At 46.0% G+C, this 20,441-nt stretch overlaps 1 protein-coding gene across 1 annotated transcript; it reads right to left on the bottom strand.

The window, feature by feature from the left end:
• Window positions 1-5,160, bottom strand: RPL11 (ribosomal protein L11). Its single transcript, XM_063312385.1, has 5 exons — window positions 4,932-5,160; window positions 3,038-3,144; window positions 2,829-2,960; window positions 2,097-2,207; window positions 1-78 (listed from the first exon to the last, which is right to left on the bottom strand). The coding sequence occupies exons 1-5, from the start codon at window positions 5,143-5,145 to the stop codon at window positions 49-51; spliced, it is 594 nt and encodes a 197-aa protein (XP_063168455.1). The 5' UTR covers window positions 5,146-5,160; the 3' UTR covers window positions 1-48.
• Window positions 5,161-20,441: the final 15,281 nt, after the last annotated feature.

The raw sequence follows: 20,441 nt of genomic DNA, 5'->3' as shown, positions 1-20,441 counted from the left end.
TTAAACAATGTAAAATTTTATTCACACTTATTTCATAGTGGAAACTATTCATTTGCCCGGAAGGATAATGCCATCATACTGCAAGGAGAAGAAAGAAACTGGATCAGGGACAAGCAAGGCAAGCTTTGCTTTAAACACGTAACTTCCATCAGACTTTTTTTTTTTAACAGATCCATAGCTATGTCTGAACACGCAGCAGGCTCAAGACAGTTCAAGACCCCTGACTTCTTAGTCATCCCCCCCCCCAACCAACATGCATGTGCAAATGGGTCTCAGACTGTAAGAATAGCTGCACTTGCATGTAAGCAGACCCAAGTCCAGGTCTCTCTGGCTACATGTGCGGAAGTCACCAAGAGCAAAAAACCAGGCTGTATTTCTAGGCCCGATGTTGAGCCCTGCCAAGCATTCCACTGAACATGTCTTGTGCCACAGTGCAGGAAGATAAGTGATCTCACAAAACCAACTCAGAGAAGGTAGAAGCTTGGACAATAGTTTTACTGACTCACACTTTACTCTTGACCATTCACTTAAAAGGTGAATAACCAATTTCAGACTGACTTGAAAGGCTCTATTTACCCACCCCATACAACCAAGAGCCTATTTAAAATTTTGCGTATGCAATTAAAGGTAAAGGTAAAGGTTTCCCTTGACGTAAAGTCCAGTCGTGTCCGACTCTAGGGGGCGGTGCTCATCTCCGTTTCAAAGCCTTGGAGCCGGCGTTGTCCATAGGACACTTCCGGGTCATGTGGCCAGCATGACTCACGGAACGCCGTTACCTTCCCGCCGAAGCGGTACCAATTAATCTACTCACATTTGCATGTTTTCGAACTGCTTGGTGTGCAGGAGCTGGGACGAGCAACAGGAGCTCACCCCGCCGCGCGGTTTCGAACCGCCGACCTTCCGATCGACAGCTCAGCGGTTTAACCCGCAGCGCCACCGCGTCCCTCGCTTATGCAATTAGGCTGCTGAAAAAGAGGGCCTGATGGATGAGGTGCATTAAAGGATGGTCTTCTCAAAGAGAAGCACATTCCAAATACTATTTTCCTCGGTATCCCATATGACTTATCCAGTATAATAAAAAAAGGTATAAACTAGAATTTGCTGTAAAATGTGAAGTATATATTCCTCTGTTACATTCTTTAAATAGATTTCTTTTAGTTAAGGACTGGTAGAGGCTCACAATTCAAGGTAGCCCTCCAAAACTATCCAACCCAACAATACCACTAAAAGATAAATTTATTGGTGTTCTACTTCCTGCCGGCTTCCCACAACCAGTCAGTGGGGAAGCCAGCAGGAGGTTGTAAGTCCCAGGTTGGCGGGCAGGCAAGTGGCTGCCGCCAGGTAGTATACAGAGTTAGGCGGTGCATGGGGAAGGTTGGGGAGTGTGCAAAGGGGTGCACAAGAGGCACAGCAAGGATTGGGGAGGGTGCAAGGGGATGTGTGAGAAGCACAGGTCAGGGAGGGTGCGAGTGAGAGTCAGAGGTGTGTGTGAGTGTGCGACTGCGGAGGGGCTGGGGGAGGGTGTGGGAGACTCACCCCAGAGACTTGCGACCTTCCCTGCCGGCTTCCCCATGGACTTTCTGGGTAATCCGGCAGGGAACACTGCAAATGGCAATCATGTGATCACGGGGCACTGCAACCGGTCAGAAGCGTGAACTGCTGCCAAGCACCCGGATCACGATCACAAGGCCACGGGGGTGCTGGGACAACTGGAACTCTGAGGACCAGTTATAACTACCATTCGTTTAGCGCCGTCGTAACCTCAAACCATTGCTGAACGAATGGTCGTAGGTCAAGGACTACCTGTATGCTTTTGGCATTCCTCCACATCGCTAGTCAAAATGACAGGGGAGGCAACGTGTTGAATATGCTGGATTAGAGACATGCCTCCCAATCAGCTGGAACTGCAATTTCCAGAATTCTCAGGCAGAATGACTCTCCATCTGGGTAGCTGGGGATTCTCAGAGGTGCACTCCATCCCCCCTGGAGGGCATCAGATAGGGAAGGCTGGCTCAAGAAATGCTGGCCACTGGGTTAAAAACCAGCAGAGCAGACCAAGCTCATTTGTGGAGGCTAAAAATTGCACCAGGATTTACCTTTTGCTGGAACCAGCGCATGGCTTCCTCCTTGCTGATTCTATGCTTGGCCCCAATGCTGCCAGTTCGGCGCTTCTTGTCAGCAATGCTGAATCCTGGCCTCCCCAGCACCTGAAGCACAACCAGTGGCACAAGCACTGTTAACTCCTAAGGGCAAGCTTCGGGAAAGCTTTTTGGATATACTCCCAGTACTTCAGAGTAACTGCGATAACACGCAAACAGCCGAAAAGTTAATCTAACAGCCCAGAGGTAAATCAACATGGTGGTGCCACAGATTCTCAGAGGCCGAGCCATGAGCCGCGGCATCTAGAGCGTTCAACCCGGGATACAGAACTACAGCTTCGAGGATCTTAACAGTGAAGAAGTGGAAGGGGCCAGGGCCAGAAGGTAAGACGCGTCATACGTTTTTCTAGATTCCCACATTTAATGCTACAGGCCAAATCTTTCAGCTTTGGCTCGTGGCATCCGTGGATAAAATGCCAATAACACCACCTCAGAGCAACCGAACTGCAGGACACTTGTGTGATTCAAGTAGATCAGCTGCAACATTCTGTCAGTTTTCCCGTTTTCTAGGGTCCCAATCCCCCCTCAATTTATCAGGACAGGCCAAGGAACTCTGTTGTCACTGCGGCGTTAGAAAGGGCCCAAACGAGGAGCTGATAGATATAAAAACTTCGTGCAGGACAGGAGCCTTTGACTAAGAATGCAGAAGGTTAAGTTAAATAGACAGACCACATAGAAGTCCAAGCCGTAGATGCCAATACTGGGATCGTATTTAATCCCCAGATCAATGTGTTCCTGGATTCCGAATCCAAAGTTGCCAGTGTCAGAGAAGTTATTCTTTCTCAGCTCGTATTCCCGCACCTGCAATAACGACATTAGTTTTAACCCCTTTCCCTTCCAAATTCCATGTGTCGGAAAAGCAGTTGACAGCAGCTCACCTTCAACCCTTTCTCCAAGATCTCTTCAGCTTTTGCGCCACGTACGGTGCAGTGAACAGCAATCTTCTCGTTTCTCCTGATCCCAAAAGATCTGACGGTGTACCGAGCTGCAAAACAAACACAATTTCAGAAACCATGTTTGGGGTCAGAAAGATGACCAGAAAAGAACTGAAGCAAATTCACAGAAACAAATTGGGCTTTAGAGGAAATCCCAAACCAGACTATCAGTTGAGACCTCTTGAGTCAACAGCTCAGACCTTACCTCCAACACCACCTTCCTGGGATAGCTAATACATTTACTGGGAGCATAAACACCAGTTCCACACATCTGGAGGGCACAAGGTTGAGGAAGGCCATGGGCATCCCACATTAGGATCTGTTTCAGGGCGAAAGCAGCTCCATATCATTAGCGTTTCAGAGCTCAGACAATGTATTTCCAGCTCAATTAGTGTTAGTGGAAAACAAAGCTAGCATATTCTTTGCAGTGCTCTGACATGCCAAGATTGTAGGCGATCTGGTTATTTCACTAGCAGGAACTCCTGACAGAACTCAGAGTTCACCAGTGGAACTCAAGGCAAGGCTCTGGTTTAGAATATATCTCCAGGGAGCTCCCCTTTCAGGGAAGGAGCTGAAAAGAAAAATCAAAATCCAGGCTGCTGAATGCTCCCCAGCTGGAGACAGACAGGACGCGTGTCGATTTCACTTTTCCTTACTTTAGCTTGGGTTACTACAAACTGTATCTGTAGTGCCATTGTGATCCACCATTCCTGCCCTCTCAACGAAGATTCGAGTTACTGTAAAAATATCTATCCTCTTGTCTTCAGAGTGGATTTTAAAGCGAAGGACTGGCCCTTCTGCAGTTGCATTAAGTTTGCTTCCTCACCACCTTTTTTTTTTGGTCTAGCAAATGGCTAGACAAATGCACCTAACATGGACTAAAGGCGTAGTTTGGTGGGGAGACACGCTAGCATATACATTCACACCATACATAGGTAGATGTTCTGTTTGGGATGAAGAAAAGGGATTTTTGTTACTCCAGGAACTATGGCAGCACAGGTGGCAAGACACTGAAGGCTGTTTTTGCATTCTCCTATTGGTCAGCTGGAAGGAAAACGCCTATTGGTCAGCGGGCCATAGCATTCCTTGCCGATTCTCAGTGTCTCAAAGTTGGTAGAAGTGAATACAACAGGTCAGCAGCAAACTGATTTTAAAGAAATTAGACAGCGAAAGTATTAGTGGCGTAGAAAAGCCCTCTATTAGCTGCTATCCCCAATGCTACAGATAAGTTGGCTTGAATCCTGCTCCCATTTTTAAAGTGTTCGAGCCCTCATTTTTGAAGAGATGTTTGAAAACGAGACTGGCAGTTAAAGTTTCCTCTGTTGGACTCTGGCCCCCAATATTCATTTACCAACATTATTTACACTGCCTTTTGGGATAACAATTCTACCAGGGCAGTTTACAAGCTAGATATACAACTATAAAGACTCAAAATACATTTTACCCAAACAATTTAAGAAAACAAACCTGGACATTATGTAAAGCAGATGCAACATGTGGATTCTAGTAAATACACTCAATACGAAGGCACATAGAGCTGTGAGGTGCTACAGTCTGTTCTCTGACAAGGAAGCACTATCTGAGCTTAGGCCAAAGGTGTTTACACCAGACGATGAAGCGAAGCAGAGTGCGCACAGCAAGACACCACCCCCGAAACCCGGCAAGTATCTGGAATCCCCGTGAAGGAAGAAAGCCTCAAATAAGTCTGGAGTCACTTTTCAAGACTTTGTTCTACAATAACCTTCCCCGGCCCAGTGCTGAACCAAAGCTCCTACCACCAGCCTGGTGAAGGCTGAAGACTGCTTGTAGTTCAGTCAAGGCCTTCGACCAAATTTACCTTTTGAGAAAACAGGAGTCTGTCCTGTGAGCTGCTCCAGCACTTTGGCAGCTCGGGTGAGCCTGTCCCCACTCTCTCCCACGCAGATGTTCAAGCAGAGTTTGCGAATGCGCAGCTCCCGCATGGGGTTTTCCTTCTCACCCTGGTCTTGTTGCTGCAAAACGGTGGGGAAAAAAGGGCTGTGGTAGAAACAGCTCAACCTCATTCTCAACATGTATACTCGGGAACAAGGAGCCACATTTGAGCTGGGACTAGATTTCTCGAGATCGTCAAGGCTACTTCTGGCTTTACGTTACAAATCCAGCGTAGCACCTTGAATGCCTCGGACTGGTCACCCCACTCTTCCCGATAGTACTTTTCAGCTACCTATTGTAACTCTTGCCTTACTGTACTGCCCTCCGCAGCTTAATTCAATCTGCCAATCTACCTACTAGTAGACAAACTAGTAAAAGGGGGGGGGGATCACCAGAGTATCAGGTAGGAGTTATTAGCACAGTCGGTTCAAAATTGCATAGCAATCCCCTTATTTCTTTGCCAGCAGACATCATGCATTCTCTTGATACCTCATTGTCAGAATGTCTGTCCATATCAGTTAACAGTCTTGCAAAGACGACTTAGGAGCACCACATAGAACAGTGTTTCTCAACCTTGGCAACTTTAAGACGTGTGGACTTCAACTCCCAGAACTCCCCAGCCAGCATGCTGGCTGGGGAGTTCTGGGAGTTGAAGTCCACACGTCTTAAAGTTGCCAAGGTTGAGAAACACTGACATAGAACAAAATACTGACCAAATAGCTCCTAATGCTTGACGTCCCAGTTTGAAAAACTCTTTTTTTAACTTGCTGGTAGCTAGCTAAAGCAGGAGCTTAATGCACCATTTTTACCCCCAATTATAAGTCAGAGGAGTGCAACCTTGGCCCCAATGAATACACCTTGAATAAAAAAAAACAGTCACAGTGCTGTGTGGAAATTCACAGAGTAACCAGTTTATCATTAGAGTGTTGTTGTTTATTCGTTCAGTCGCTTCCGACTCTTCGTGACTTCATGAACCAGCCCACGCCAGAGCTTCCTGTCGGTCAACACCCCCAGCTCCCCCAGGGACGAGTCCGTCACCTCTAGAATATCATCCATCCACCGTGCCCTTGGTTGGCCCCTCTTCCTTTTGCCTTCCACTCTCCCTAGCATCAGCATCTTCTCCAGGCTGTCCTGTCTTCTCATTATGTGGCCAAAGTATTTCAGTTTTGCCTTTAATATCATTCCCTCAAGTGAGCAGTCTGGCTTTATTTCCTGGAGGATGGACTGGTTTGATCATTAGAGTACAAGGTACAATTTAGCTTATACCTAAATGGAAATACCACCTCACATGGGGCAGTCCAAAAGATGCCTGAGTGAAAATAACCTTCATGACTAGGAATATTAGCACTATTACTTCCTTCAATAATAAAGATGATTAGCTCATTAGCTCACACTTGAATGGACTGGTGTAACTGTTGCAGAAGATGCCTGCACACCCAAGTCTCTGGGTTCAATTACTGACATCCTCAGCTTTAAAAAGCAGCATCTCTTAAGTAGTAACTCCTCCCACTTGGGGAGCTGCTGCTAACCAGAGTTTGCACTAAGCAAAACAGACAAAATGCCTGAGCTGTTGAAAATATGAATTCCAATGCCCTCCAAATCTGCTTCAAGGTAAAAAGGGGCAATGAGATCATACGATTATGAACAGCAGAGGAAATAGAAAATTCTGACTGAATACTGCACCAAGCAAACACATGCTTTTTTTCTGTCCCCCCATGTACAGTGCTGTTACTAATAACCATAATTGCCATTCTCAGTCCTAATTAGGAAATTGTACTGCCTTATGTTATTGTTAGGGTTGGGTTACCCTTACCTTAGCAGAGATTCTTTTATTGTATTTCTACACTGTTGTAAACAGCTGTGACCCTAAAGATTTGGTGGAATACAGATTTAATAATACTCCACATCAGACTGACATTAAGCTAAAGTTGCCACTGCAGTGGGCAATTCACACTGTGGCTAAACCCTCGCAGATGGCCATTTGAGAGTTAATTCAAAGAATGACACTTTCCTAAGGCTTGAAATCAGACTGCATTTCTGACTATCATCAACAGGTGGTGGAAGAGGGGCAACATCGGAGTTGGCCACCAGCTGATAATAAAAAGAAAAACCGCGTTCACACAACCCCCTTAACTGAACGCACCCCTTTTCTGGATTTGCACACATAATCACACAACCCACTACACCACCTGCTAACCAAAGGTCCCGAGTTCATGCAACCCGCAAGGCTGCAAACCCCATCCCCCAGATAAAAACAAGCCAAGTTCAGCATGTCGTGGGAACCCAGCCCAGGTGTCTTTCAGCTGGAAAAGCACAGGTAGGCGCAGCAGTTTTGGGATGAGCAAGAAGCGCCTCTTTCGCGGAGGGTAAACCCCACAGGAAGGCCGAGAGGGGAATTAGACCTCTAGCCGGCCTGGAGCAGGGACTGCGCTCGCCAACGGGGCCAGTCATTTTTTTTACAGCGCTTCCTCCCCGCAGGAATCTCCGCTGATCCCCCATAACCGCCTCAAAGGAAGTCCCCACACTTCCCCGACCCGCCGACCCAGACCCTTGACCGAAAGACCTCACGGCCTCGAAGATGGGGACGGATTTAAGGCGGCCCACGGCGCTGCCCCGGTAGAATCGCTACTCACCGCCATTTTAAAGGCGTGGAAAAGAGGGCGAGGGCTCCGGAAGAGGATCTTATGCGGCCGGTCGCGCAGAACTGCCATAGAGCCGGAGGCCAAGGCATTGATTTCATATAGAGCGGCCCCAGGTAGGGAGTGAATCGATGCCGAGGGCGCCGCACTGCCCTCTGGCGGTAGGAGGAAAGCGCGGCCAGCCACCCCAGTGGTTCTTTACGGGTGACCTGCAATGCCGAGCATCTTCGCCTGCTTTCGACGGGAGCTGCTGTGAAGTTCTCTGTGTGATCTTGAGCCAGTCTAAACCATCTTTGCCAGTCTAAACCATCTTTGCCTTCCAGAGATGGCCGACATTTGAGCTGTGTACTTTGGGGCAGGTTTTGAAAGTGGAATGTATGGTTTTGCCTCTCACTTCTACTCCCACCCTTAACCCCCTCCAAATTGGGCAGAAAAACAATTTCCACCCCGCACATTTTTGCACAGTCCCAGGTGCCATTTCTCAACCCTCTAGAACAGTGTTTCTCAACCTTGGCAACTTTAAGCTGGGTGGACTTCAACTCCCAGAATTCCCCAGCCAGCACAGCTTAAAGTTGCCAAAGTTGAGAAACGTTGCTCTAGAAGGCTGGAAGACCAATCTGATATGAGGAAGAAAGAGGAAGCAGAGAAGGATGAACTATTTACATCTCTTTGAGTGTGTTGGAGAAAGATTGCAATGGGAAAAAATGCGGCCGCCAGTTCAGCTTTCGAAAAACAATAAACTCTGTATTTTTTGGGGGGGGGTGTAATGCAACAGAGTTCTTCAGAACACAGAAAGTCACAGTAACTCATATCAAAAACCACAACAAGAACATGAAAAGCAAACTGTATGCTGCTCATTAACTTGGCTATTCCACCAATCCAGGAAAAAAAAAAAACTAAGCCAAGAAGCCCCTTTGTAGCTCAACTAATGCTAAAACAAGCCACAGGTTGGGCAACTGATGTGCCAGATTCACACATTTGCAAATCTTGCTATTGGTGTAGGGTGGGGGGCAAAGCTGCCTGAATTTACCGGTGCACTCTGGGCCTTGTAAAAAGTAGACCAGCTGCATGTTATACACACAGCGTTTCAAAGAAATACTTACTGTAGCCAATTCCAGACTGGCACTCCCTGATGAGTGGGGGACTTATTCCCAGAAGCAGAGAATTGTAGGAGTGATAGTCCTGGCACACCAGTTGGGACAAATTTGTTACATATTGAAACTCACATCAGAAGGACATCAAGGCATCAATCAACATTCCTTGGCAGCAATTTCTAATTCAAGAGAGGCTAAAATTAGTTCCCACTTAGTAGTGGGGGGTGGGGGTTAAGAATAATGCATTCTTTTGGAATAATGTTTTCCCCTGAAACTCAAAGTATATTTTGTCTCTGCCTTCTCTTATAAACCGAATTATAAAACTGGAAGGTCTGCCACAGCCTTTCCCATCTTCGAGTTTTAGGATTTCAGCTCTCAACAGCCCCTGCAGCAGGGTCCACCATCCTGAACGGTGGGAGCTACGATTCAAAATATCCAAAGAGGTTGCCTGCCATCATGACTTGCGATACAATATTTGGCCTTCCAGTGGGAATAATGTTAGTATCCTCACAGACAACGTGGCTGGGAAATGCATGGAAAACGCTGATGGATTTTACAGGGAGGACTGAGAGCTCTCATACTCTTCCTCTGTAAGTTCACGTGGATTTTTCAAACTTGGGGGCCCTTTCGCACAGGGAATCCTTCTTAAGCCCTGCTGCAAATGCAAAAGCTGGGAGTCCCCTGGACTGGGCTGAATGGCTTGGCCACTAACCAAGAAGGCTGCCAGCTTTTCCTTTGCTTAGTGTAGCTGCTGGTATCTTTGCGTTAAACGGCCATGTTGGGGGGAACAGCTGAGAGCAGCCCAAGGAGACCCAGGGGGATCGTGTGCGGCCAGGCCATGTCAGAACGCACAACTGGAGCAGGGTAACCTTTCTGGCAGGACATCTTGGCTGCAGCTTCTTTCCCTTTCAGGAGGGAGCACAAGAACTTCAGTTTTGTGGGTGGGAAGAACTTTGCCGCAAACAGGTTGCACTTGGGGAGAAAGAAGTGGCTCAGGTCAGCGGTGGCCACTTCCTGAATGAAATTGCCCAGGACTCTCTGGAAGCAGTGAGTGACGTCCGAGGGTTTCCAGTCGGTGTCGGCCTTCCACTGCCAGAGGGTGTGCAGAAAGGACATCCGGGTGTGACAAGAACTCAGTGGAGCCAACATTAGTGGGTGTTCCATCTTAAGAGAAGCCACCAGATCCTGTAGCATCTTCAGGCACTCATTCCTGGAACATTAAAAAGAAAACAACATCTCTTTCTCAGTTCAAGTCTAATAAAGGGCCTTCCAAACAAGGTGATTTGGGGGTGGGGACATCAAGACTCATTCTTAGCAAGGCTGCAACAGGGTCTTTTAGCTCTCTCTGGTCTACCGCTCTCCAGAAGAGTTGGCCTTCAGCTTCCAAACCAGCCAAGTTGCCTAGAGATTCTGAGAAAAGACATGTAACATCCCTGAAAGACGCCAGGTTGGGGGAGACTGAATTTGATGATCATCCCATTAGGATGATGCAATCAAATTATTTTGGTCTGACCCAAAGGTGCCCTCAGCAAATTGACCAGGCCATTTCTTAAATTACAAGAACTTCACAGAAGGGAAGAAGGTAATCACTTCTGAAGAGGTATGTATCTTCAGGTACCCTTGTGCATCATCCCTTAGAAACAGAAACAGGAACTCAACTGCATAGATAAGTTGCATATAATTACTTGCAGGAATGGAATAGATGAAAATCTGAGAAATATTAACTGTAATTACAGTGAAAAGCTGGACAGCTTTCCTTTTTATATAACTGATGTGAAATTATGACAACTGAGAACACACATGAGAAAGGCAAGATACTGTATTTCAGAACATCTGGGCTTTTGTGCGTGAACTGAAAAGGTTTGGGGAATTGTCTCAGTTGCACTGGGGTTGACCTTTGGCAGTTCAAAAAACAGTCTGGTTTAACTTATCAGTATTAGTGTCACTGAGAGCCAGTTTGGTGTAGTGGTGAAGGCATCAGACTAGAAACTGGGAGACCGTGAGTTCTAGTCCTGACTTAGGAACAAAGCCAGCTGGGTGACCTTGGGCCAGTCACACCCTCTCAGCCCTGGGAAGGAGGCAAGGGCCAACCACTCCTGAAAACCCTTGCCAAGAAAACTGCAGGGACTTGTCCAGGCAGTCTCCGAGAATCGGACATGACTGAGCCGATTAAAAAAAAATAGTGTCCCTATGGGGAACATTGACACACATTTTGACCTGTTTGCCCTATTTGTCAGTTTCTTGTCCGGTCGCTAACCGTGCATTGGCAACTTCAAGGCTTCTGTTAGCTTTTCCACCTTTCTTCGTGAGTAAACTGGACTTGGATTAATTCAATATTCAGACAGAGAGCTGTCCTCTACAAAATAGGACACAAGGGGTCTGCCCTACCTTTCTCAACTTAGAATAAATTAGGTAAGCTGGACCCACATACCTGCAGCATTTTGACCTATGGTGCCTGTAGCACGCTGGGGGGCTGCTGTGATGGTTCAAAATCTCTTTTTCCACGTGAGAGAAGGTAATTCTCCATGTTTCTGAAATATATACACATACTGAATATACGAGAGAGGGAGGGGCTGTAATCCGTACAAGTGAGCCTTCTCCTACCTGGAGAGCATCATGTCGGGTGAGCTGGGCACAGTATCATCTCAATCAATACTTGAACTGCTCATAGCAGACACCAGTTGAGGTCTGGGGCCAAACCACCGATGCGTCAGCCCTTCAAGGGAATCCAGGTGAAGGAACAGGCATGGCTGGGGTTCCAGGAACGCTTGTCCTTGCAGTATGGTGGAATAACAGAACCTTGGAAACCTGTCTAAATTTCCCTCTGCCCCACCTTATGCCAAACAAAATCCAGCCAGGTTATTTTCAGTTTCTCACACTCTTTTTTTTCAGGATTGTGCAATCTCTTTGCATGTCATCCCCCAACCCAAACAGCTCACTCCTACCTTCCCCAAAGTCAGCTATACGTTCCTTTACAACAGCATTTTTCAACCTTGGCAGCTTTAAGATAGGTGGACTTCAACTCCCCGAATTCCCCAGTCAGCACAGCTGGCTGGGGAATTCTGGGAGTTGAAGTCCACCTATCTTAAAGTTGCCACGGTTGAGTAACTGCTTTATAAAATGATGAAGGAAGGCTGTGCTCCGCCTGCAGCATTTCCATTTTTTCCCCCCTTTTCTTTTTTGCCTCCTAGTTCCTCCTGGGGGACCTTTCCGTTGATCTGGATTGCACCAGATTCTCCCGCTTCATTTGTGGACACCTATTAGTGCCACACTGGTTTGTGAACATCTAATATTCACCAGGGGTCATGCCATGTAACTAAATTTGAAAAAGGAAATCACAATTATGCGTTGTCTTTCTCCCATCCTTCCTTCATACTTCCCGCCCTTTGGAACATCCTCCCCCCAGAGGTAAGACAAGCCCCCTCGCTCCTGGAATTTTGCAAAAGATTAAAGACCTGGTTTTGTCTGCAGGCTTGGAATGGGAGGGGGAATAATTACACCTGGGGATGGCTAGTGCCGTAAAGTGATTCCGAGCGGCCTATTACACTCAAGGACTGATTAAGATCTCTTCGCCATGTAGATTTTATTATATTTGTATTTTTATTGCATTTTGTATTGTAATGGTTCTGAATTTTAATCCTGTTTAGTGTAAGCCTCCCAGAGTCCCCCCATAGGGGAGAGATGGGCAGTGAATAAATTTATAAAATAAATAAATAAATACTTGACATTTCTTTAAAAACAAAAGCATAAATTTCCTGTCCTCTAATCTCTTACCTCCCCTCCCCAAAAGCTAAGCCATGAATCCTTTCCTGGATCTGACCACCAAGGCGATCTTTATGTCTTTAAATGGTTTCTCCTCCCATCCACTATGTCCATCGAGATGTTGCTTCAGGTAGATTCCATCCATCCACAGAGTGGAATCACCTCTTACTTGGGAGCTAAGTATTCCCAGCGTGAAACATATTTTACCTTGAAGTACAAAGAAGCCACAATTGCAAAAGATGGAAAACCATCAACACCATGAGAGGTTGGCAGGTTTGTAGGAAGGAGCCCTGTTGGTCTAGCGTTGCCCAAAATCAAAAGGAATCTGGTACCCCCTTTTCAGACTAACATTTTATTGAAAGGCATCAGCTTTTGTGACCTGCAGCTTTTGTGAGCCTTTTCATAAAATGCGTCAGTCTGAAAAAGGGCTACCAGACTCCTGGTTGGAGGATGTGTCATATATACCAAGAATGAGATAGATATCCCAGACTTGGGATAAAATGCTGATGGAGCTACAGGTAGTCCTTGCTTAACAACCGTTCGTTTAGTGACAGTTCGGACTTACGATGGTGCTGAAAGAACTGACTTACAACCGGTCCTCACATGACTGTCGCAGCATCCCTGCAGACATGTGATCACAGTTTGGCCACTTGGCAACCGGTTCACATGTATGACCATTGCGGTGTCACACGATCGCCATTTTTGACCTTCCTGGCCAGCTTCTGGCAAGCAAAATCAAAGGGGAACCATGTGATTCACTTAACAACCACATGGTTCACTTAATGCTGAGGTGATTTGCTTAACGACTGCTGCACAAAAGGTCATAAAATCAGGTCAGATTCGTTTTATCGCTGCTTTGCTCAGCAACCAAAATTCTGGTCCCAATTATGCTCGTTAAGCGAGAACTACCTGTACCAAAGGAGAAATGAATTTCTCAATTCTTCTTTTCCAACTCTTTTTTTTTTTTTGGCAAACTAGCAACATATGTGAGCATCATTACAAAAATATTTTAATGGATGAAAAAATCTTTGCCGAGCACCAAACTCAAGTCCCAGGGATTTGTTACCTTTATTGTGTCTTCCAGGACACTGTTCCGCAACAAAATAAAACATCTTCATCAGATGTGGCAGCAGGTTCTCCTCCACCAGTTCTCTGGCCTTTTTTGCACATGGCCACTGGCCAGTGAACTCCAGAACAGGGACGAGTTTCATGGCCATGAACCTGGCACCTTGGTTATCCAGCATCACCAGGTTAAGCATGGGACAGTTGGGCTTCTTCTTCTCCAGCCTCACCTGCCAACCTGGGAAAGGCACTGAGACAGCAGGCAGAGAGTTCAGCAGGTGAATGTGAGAGCATCCCCCAAGAGGTTGCAGGCATAGCAAAATATGGGAGTGTGCGCCCCAGTAAAGTATGCGCATGTGATGTAAGATGTACAAGGAAGATGGAAGGAAAGGTTATTGGTACATCTTCCTTCTCTTTCCATGTGCCTCCCCAACAGATTCTGCCCTGCAGGCTTCTTTCAAAGCCAAATTCACTTTTACTATCGAGTAAAGCTTTGTATGGGGAGAAACTATCTTACCATAGCCATTTGGCTGGAGACCCAGTGATGTCCAGGGCATCATGATGCCATCTTGGAAATGAACAATGACAACATGATGCAATTGCTGTCACTCACCCCTCTTGCCCCTCCTGTGGATGCACCACACCTTACATGATCAATGGGCAAATTGGGGAACAACATGATGGAATTTTGCACTTCAGGGAAAGGTATTTGGATGCTACCAATATCAAACACCCCCCCCCAATTATCAGTTTTCCATATTATGCTAGCTGTAAGATGGTTTACCTTGTTTTCACTTAGCCCAATGTGTGAAGATATTCACTGTGGTACTTTAATCATGATCTTTGCTTAGTGGGCTGCACTAAGTTAGCTGACTCCGTTTTATTCCGCATGCCACTTTGAAACAAACTGTGGCTTAGTGCTAGATGTGAATGCAGCCAGACCTCCTCAGCAAATTGACTGGGGGGAGTGGGGAAAACAGTGTCACAAAGTCCACAAAATAGCATTTCTATGTCTCTGTGGGTTACAGCCCTTGAAATGGAGCAGAAGAAGTACCAATGAAACAGCGGTAGGTCAGGCAGCAGAATTATTCCACCGGGTGCGTCTTTTCTATTCAGTGGAAATTCTTATTCTTCATTTCCTATGTCAGACAAAAGCAACTTGAGGCCCTCCAGATGTTCTGAACCATCAGCACTGGCCATGGCAGCTAGGAAACCATGTTTTACAACAGGTGGGAAGTCTAGCCCTTCTCTAGATGTTGCCAAACTATGACTTCCAGAACGCCTCAGTTGATCGTGATGGGAGTTAAAATCCAAAGCATCGTGACTGGAGGCCATCTTGTTCCTTATTCCTGTCCTAGGTCAATGACATCTATTCTATTCCCCCTGCTTTCCCAACTGGAAATCTCACCTGAATAAAAAACTTCAATGAATGCACTGACACGCTTCCAGAATTCCTCCATGATGTTCCTTGGGGATATGGTTTTTCCATCCTCCAGGAGAAAGGCTGCTGGGAAGCCAGGAGACTTCTTCGAGTGGGTCAGGGTGTAGAAGAGGCCTTTATAGCCTTCTACTGCTGTGTATTGGGTGCAATCTGGAACGGGGATGGTCAGGAGCACCTCAAAGTTGCCTGGATGCAGGAACTAAAGGCAAACCAACAATTCAGAGAAGTGGAGAGGGGAGGGAGAGCTGATTCCTTTAGGTTCGAGCAAGACTGGCTGGCTGGCACTGGAGGCATTCATCTGGAACAATTCCGTTCGAGCAGCAAGGCTGCTTGATCGAAATCTGACTTAATTATGACCCTTTTTAACGGAAGAAAGAGTTCTGATCACAAATTGTCTATCTTACAAGCTTTAGCTCAGTGTTTCTCAACCTCGTCAACTTTAAGATGCGTGGACTTCAACTCCCAGAATTCCCCAGCCAGCATGGCTGGCTGGGGAATTCTGGGAGTTGAAGTCCACGCATCTTAAAGTTGACGAGGTTGAGAAACACTGAGCTAGATCCTAGCTGGTGCAGTACTACAGCAACCAGATTTGGGCTGCAACAATACAGCGATACATCAGAGGACAGCAGAGAGATACAGAAAAAGCTCACTATTTGCTGTAATTTGGTAGCCAAGTAGAGTTTGGCAGGTATGGGAGCCTTATTACAGCATAGTCTCTGATGGGGGGTGTAGTGTCAACAGAGGGCATCAGTGTGGGTACTGGGGAAGCCATGCAGGTTTTTGCAGGTCAGGAGAACATGCGGCCTTCCAGGGGAACATTGGGGGCTGCTCTACAAGGATTAGGCAGAACCAAAATTAAGAACTTGGCAGGGTTGGGACAAAAACAAGCCTTGATTCTGAATTAATGTTTGTTCCACTGAAAGGTATTAAGTTAAGTATAGTTAACATGATTCCTTCTTGGGTATTTAATCATTTTTGATCAAAAAGTCAAGATGGCCACCACGCCTGTGCAATCGAAGCCCCGCCTCTTTTTTACATGTATCCATGCGTCTAAAAAGGGGCGGGCCTTTGGTCACATAGGCACAGCCACCATCTTGCTTTTTTGATCCCCTCTGTGGATGCCCCCTGCTGTATTCCAGGGTTTCCCAACATGAGTAACTTCCAGATAGGTGGATTTCAACTTCCAGAATTCTCCAGCCAGAATGGCCACTGTGAAGAATCCTGGGAATAGAAGTTTGTGCATCTGGAAATTGGGAAACACCGGTCTAAATTAGCAGGAGTTTTTTTATAGCAGTTTATTGATACTCACTGTCTGTACCTGTTCATATGCATAACCGTCCCCTGGGATCAGTTCTCTGGTATCCCTGAAGTAAGGTCTGTCTGGGCATTCATGCAGGTAAATTAGAAAGTGGGCTATGAAGTTCTCAAGAACATCCACTGCTTCAACTTTATCTGGAGGTTTTAGGTGCAAGGTCTTGGCCTTCTTCACCTTCACAATGCCTTCAGCCTGCTGCACTTGGTGGTCTCTGCTTCCTTCAGCTGCAGCTGTCGAGGTTGCTGGCCTTTCAGACCCCTTTGTGGAGGTGGTGAGAGAAACCATCCTTCCTCTACCTTTTGGAATAAAAGTGGTGAGAATTACGACTCAGATACTTCCCAGGATGATGGAGCTGCCACTGGATCAGTTTCCTTGCAGTGAGAGCATCCTTGGAGACACACAGCCCATTTTAGGTTCGGATTGATATTTTTGGGTGATGGACAGAGCATGCAGACAGCTTCAGCTAGTCTTCCAAGTAGAATTAACTCAGCCTTTGACATTTCTTTTCACTGGCTCATGGTAATCCATTGCTAATTGGGAAGTAGAATCAATGACTGAGGGTCTCACTTTTGGGGAGACATGCAACTGAGGAGTGTACTGCCTTACTTCTGCACATTTTGCACACTGCATTCCTGGGGGTGAGGAGAGATGTAGCCATGGGCCATTGAGGGTTGATGGAACTCATTAGAGGGACAAGACATGGGGGTGGCCTTGTGTGCATTGTTTACATTAAAAAGAAAAAAATGACAGAAGCATCAAGCTACAGAAAAGCTTCAATAGCGCATTAGTCAATCATTTGTGTTTATCAGGGAAGGAGGGAAAGGAAGGAAGGAAGGAAGGAAGGAAGGAAGGAAGGAAGGAAGGAAGGAAGGAAGGAAGGAAGGACAAACCAAAGCAGAAGACACATACCTACAGGCTCTTGGCTGAATCTGCTTGGTCTTTGTTTGGACCAAGGAACTGGTGTCCGTGGATGCTCTAAATGTTCTGGCTTTGAGGTTCTAGGCATCTTAGGACTATGCAGATTCTCATTAGCAGGCAGCTGAGCTGGAAGCAATGGTGTGTGGCAGTCATATCCTTCCATCCCTTGGACCTGGCTGCACATTCTCCCTTGGTTCATACTCTGAAGCATCTTCTCCATCTTCCTGTCCTTCTGGATGGGGCTGGGGTGGGGAGGAGGACTAAGGGAGAGCAATGAGGCTAGAGCCTGTCTAGTTTGGGGAGGAACTGAGTTGCAAATTACAAAGCCAGTGTTAAAAGAGAGCCAGTATGATGTAGTGCTGAAGGACTTGGAGGGGGGAGACCCAGGTTCTACCTCTTCCTCAGTCACAGAAGCTCCCTGGGGGATTCTGGGGCAGTCCCCCCTCCCTCAGCCCAAGATCCAGGATGGTTCAATGGTGAAGATGCTGGACTAGAAGGAGGGAGACCTAGTTTCAAATACCCACTCAGCTGGAGATATATGCTAGGTTACTTGGAGGCCGTCCCTCTCAGTCCAACCTACCTCATAGGGTTGTTGTTAGGGGAAGTGCTCTGCATGATACCGTGAGCCCCTGAAAGTAAGGTGGAATATACATCTAATAAACAGTAAAAAGAGCAGTACCTGAAATACTCCCAACTCCAGCTTGAAGAATTAGTTCTAGGGCAGGCAACCTGATGACTTCCAGGTGTTTGGGGCTCCAGCTTTCATCATTCCCACTGACCATGGGGATGATGGAATTGGTAGTTTATGGGATTTTGAAGTCTTTGGGTTACCTGCCTTTCCCGCCCTTGGGATAGCTGCAACTGTCACACGTATATTCCAAACGGAGGGACCAGGGAGACAGAAGCAAGCCTGGGAAACACACACGGTGTTTGCATGGCATCCCTACAAAGGGTTAAATCAGTGTTTCTCCAACAAGCTGGCTGGGGAATTCTGGGAGTTGAAGTCCACACATCTTAAAGTAGCCGAGTTGGGTTAAATAAATCACTCAATATTTTCTTTATTTATAAGAATGGTTTCAAACCCCATTGTAGCCCCCAAACACATTCTTAGACAATAAAAACAATAGTAAAAAAAATCAAGTTGCCAGTGTAACTGTGCAACTGAAATGCTACCCTGACTTTACATTGTTGTGATGCACACTAAAAAAGAAAAAGGGGGGGGGCTTTGAGTACACAGCTACTTTCTTGACTATTTTGACCTCTTGTGGGCCCCCCACATGCATCTGGGGCAGAAAACTTATAGATATCTACTATAAGATCCTCAAATTTCTTCCTATTTTGCCTCCTTTATAAATTAATATTATTTTAAACAATTCTATACTGTAGACACAAGTTGGACTTTAATTCTTTTCATTGCCTTATCTTGTTTTTATCAATATTGTTTCTATTGGAGACTATTTTATTGGCCTTTGTGCATACTTCCAGCTTCTTTTAGCAAAAACAGTACAAAATAAATGATGATGATAACAATAATAACAACTTGCCCTACAGCCAGGAGCTTTGCTAAGTATTATTATATTAAGTGCTTAAAAGTTCCAGGGCTTAAAATACTAAATCTGTTGTTTTTCATCTATGTTTTAGTTCTCATCCTGAAACAGGATAAGGATGTTATCCTGTAAGGCAAGAATAAAAGGTTGAGATGGTGTTGTTACCTGGAATTTTTAGTTTCATTAGTACCTTTTAATAAAGGTGATACTAGCATTTAAGCATGCCGTCCATGCCTTCTTTTCAAGTTCAAGAAACCGTGTTTTCCTTTTACCCCAAACCCTTGCTTTCTCTCTCTCTCTCGCATGCAAGGGCTAGCCTTTTCAGCAACTGAACAGTGCGGAGCATGTTCTGAAGGTCCTTGAAGACACTTGCAAGTTTTAAGATGATGCAAACCAGGCTGGGAAAGGGAATGACTTAACCCATGAATTTGTCACTGGTGGAACGTTATCTAGAATCCATGTTTTCTATTGTTCAATTCTCACACATAAACCACGTCTTTTATTGTTTCATTACTTGCTTTATGACGCATCACGTCTACCAAATGCATGTGTCATTTGTCTCTGTACCCTATAAAAGGACTTGACCCCCAGCCCACCCCCTTTAATAAATGCTTTTGCCTGAATTACTGTGTGATTTGTGTTTTCAGGTAGGCAAAAAGCCACCCTGCAAAGTTAATCTCTCTCCCAAATCCAGGGACCAGGTTTTCATCAGCTCCACGCCAAACTCGGGGTGCCTGAGTTTCTAGGCAACCATGTTAACACCCATTAATGTACTTATTCCTAGAGTGGGCAGGTTGCTCCAGACCTTGGGTTCTTCGGTGCTCTTGATTGGTCTAGATTCTCTGGGGCAGGTGGTTCGTCTTTCCCAAATCCAGCTTGTGTCCAAGGCACGGCAGCCTCCTTCACCAACAGCCTCACCAACTGCCTGCTTTCAACAGACACGCTCCAACCCCTGAGAATTTTAGGGAGCAAACATTCCAGTCCAACAGTCAGGAAATGGCCAAAGTTGCCTTCATTCTGACAAAATGACTGGGTCCTCATGTCCACATTTAGCTTGTCCAGTGAATTTTGTCTTTGATGAGAGCCATACATCACTCTGTGCAGCGCTGGGATCAACCAGTATTTCCTGAATGAAGCGCACTTAATTAATTCTGCCCACCCACACCCAAGACCAGAGTCGTCCATGGTTTACAAATCTTTTTCAACTTTGTGTGATGGGGGAACCCAGCTATTGATGTTAAATTTGCCACTTGTGGAATGTTATCTGTAATCAATGTTTTCTATGGTTTGATTAGTTGCTTTCTGACGTATCACATATACTGAATGCATGTATCATTTGTTTCTGTACCTTATAAAAAGTCTTGACCTGTTTACTAAATGCTTTTTGCTTTTGCCTGAAGCATTTGTGATTCTGGCTGTTGGGAGGGGTGAAAAAAACCACTTAAAAAAAAAAAAAAATTCTATCTCACCTTGATTATTTTTATAAATAACTCAAGGTGGCGAACATACCAACTTCCTCCTCCTATTTTCCCCACAGCAACAACCCTGTGAGGTGGGTTGGGCTGAGAGAGAGTGACTGGCCCAAAGTCACCCAGCTGGCTTTCATGCTCAGGTGGGACTAGAACTCACGGTCTCCTGGTTTCTAGCCCAGCACCTTA

This window comes from Candoia aspera, chromosome 10 (genome assembly GCF_035149785.1).
Source record: "Candoia aspera isolate rCanAsp1 chromosome 10, rCanAsp1.hap2, whole genome shotgun sequence".
NCBI classification, from domain to species: domain Eukaryota; kingdom Metazoa; phylum Chordata; class Lepidosauria; order Squamata; family Boidae; genus Candoia; species Candoia aspera.
This window is presented reverse-complemented; position numbering and strand designations above follow the sequence as displayed.

What these genes read in the sequence shown, in the direction of transcription:
- RPL11 (XM_063312385.1), bottom strand. Translation starts at nt 5,145, where the DNA reads ATGTTGAGAATGAGGTTGAGCTGTTTCTACCACAGCCCTTTTTTCCCC. An exon ending in ACGGCTTGGACTTCTATGTG is followed by an intron (nt 2,208 to 2,828) that starts GTCTGTCTATTT and finishes GTTGTGCTTCAG; the next exon opens with GTGCTGGGGAGGCCAGGATT. An exon ending in TGCGCTGGTTCCAGCAAAAG is followed by an intron (nt 79 to 2,096) that starts GTAAATCCTGGT and finishes TTCTCCTTGCAG; the next exon opens with TATGATGGCATTATCCTTCC.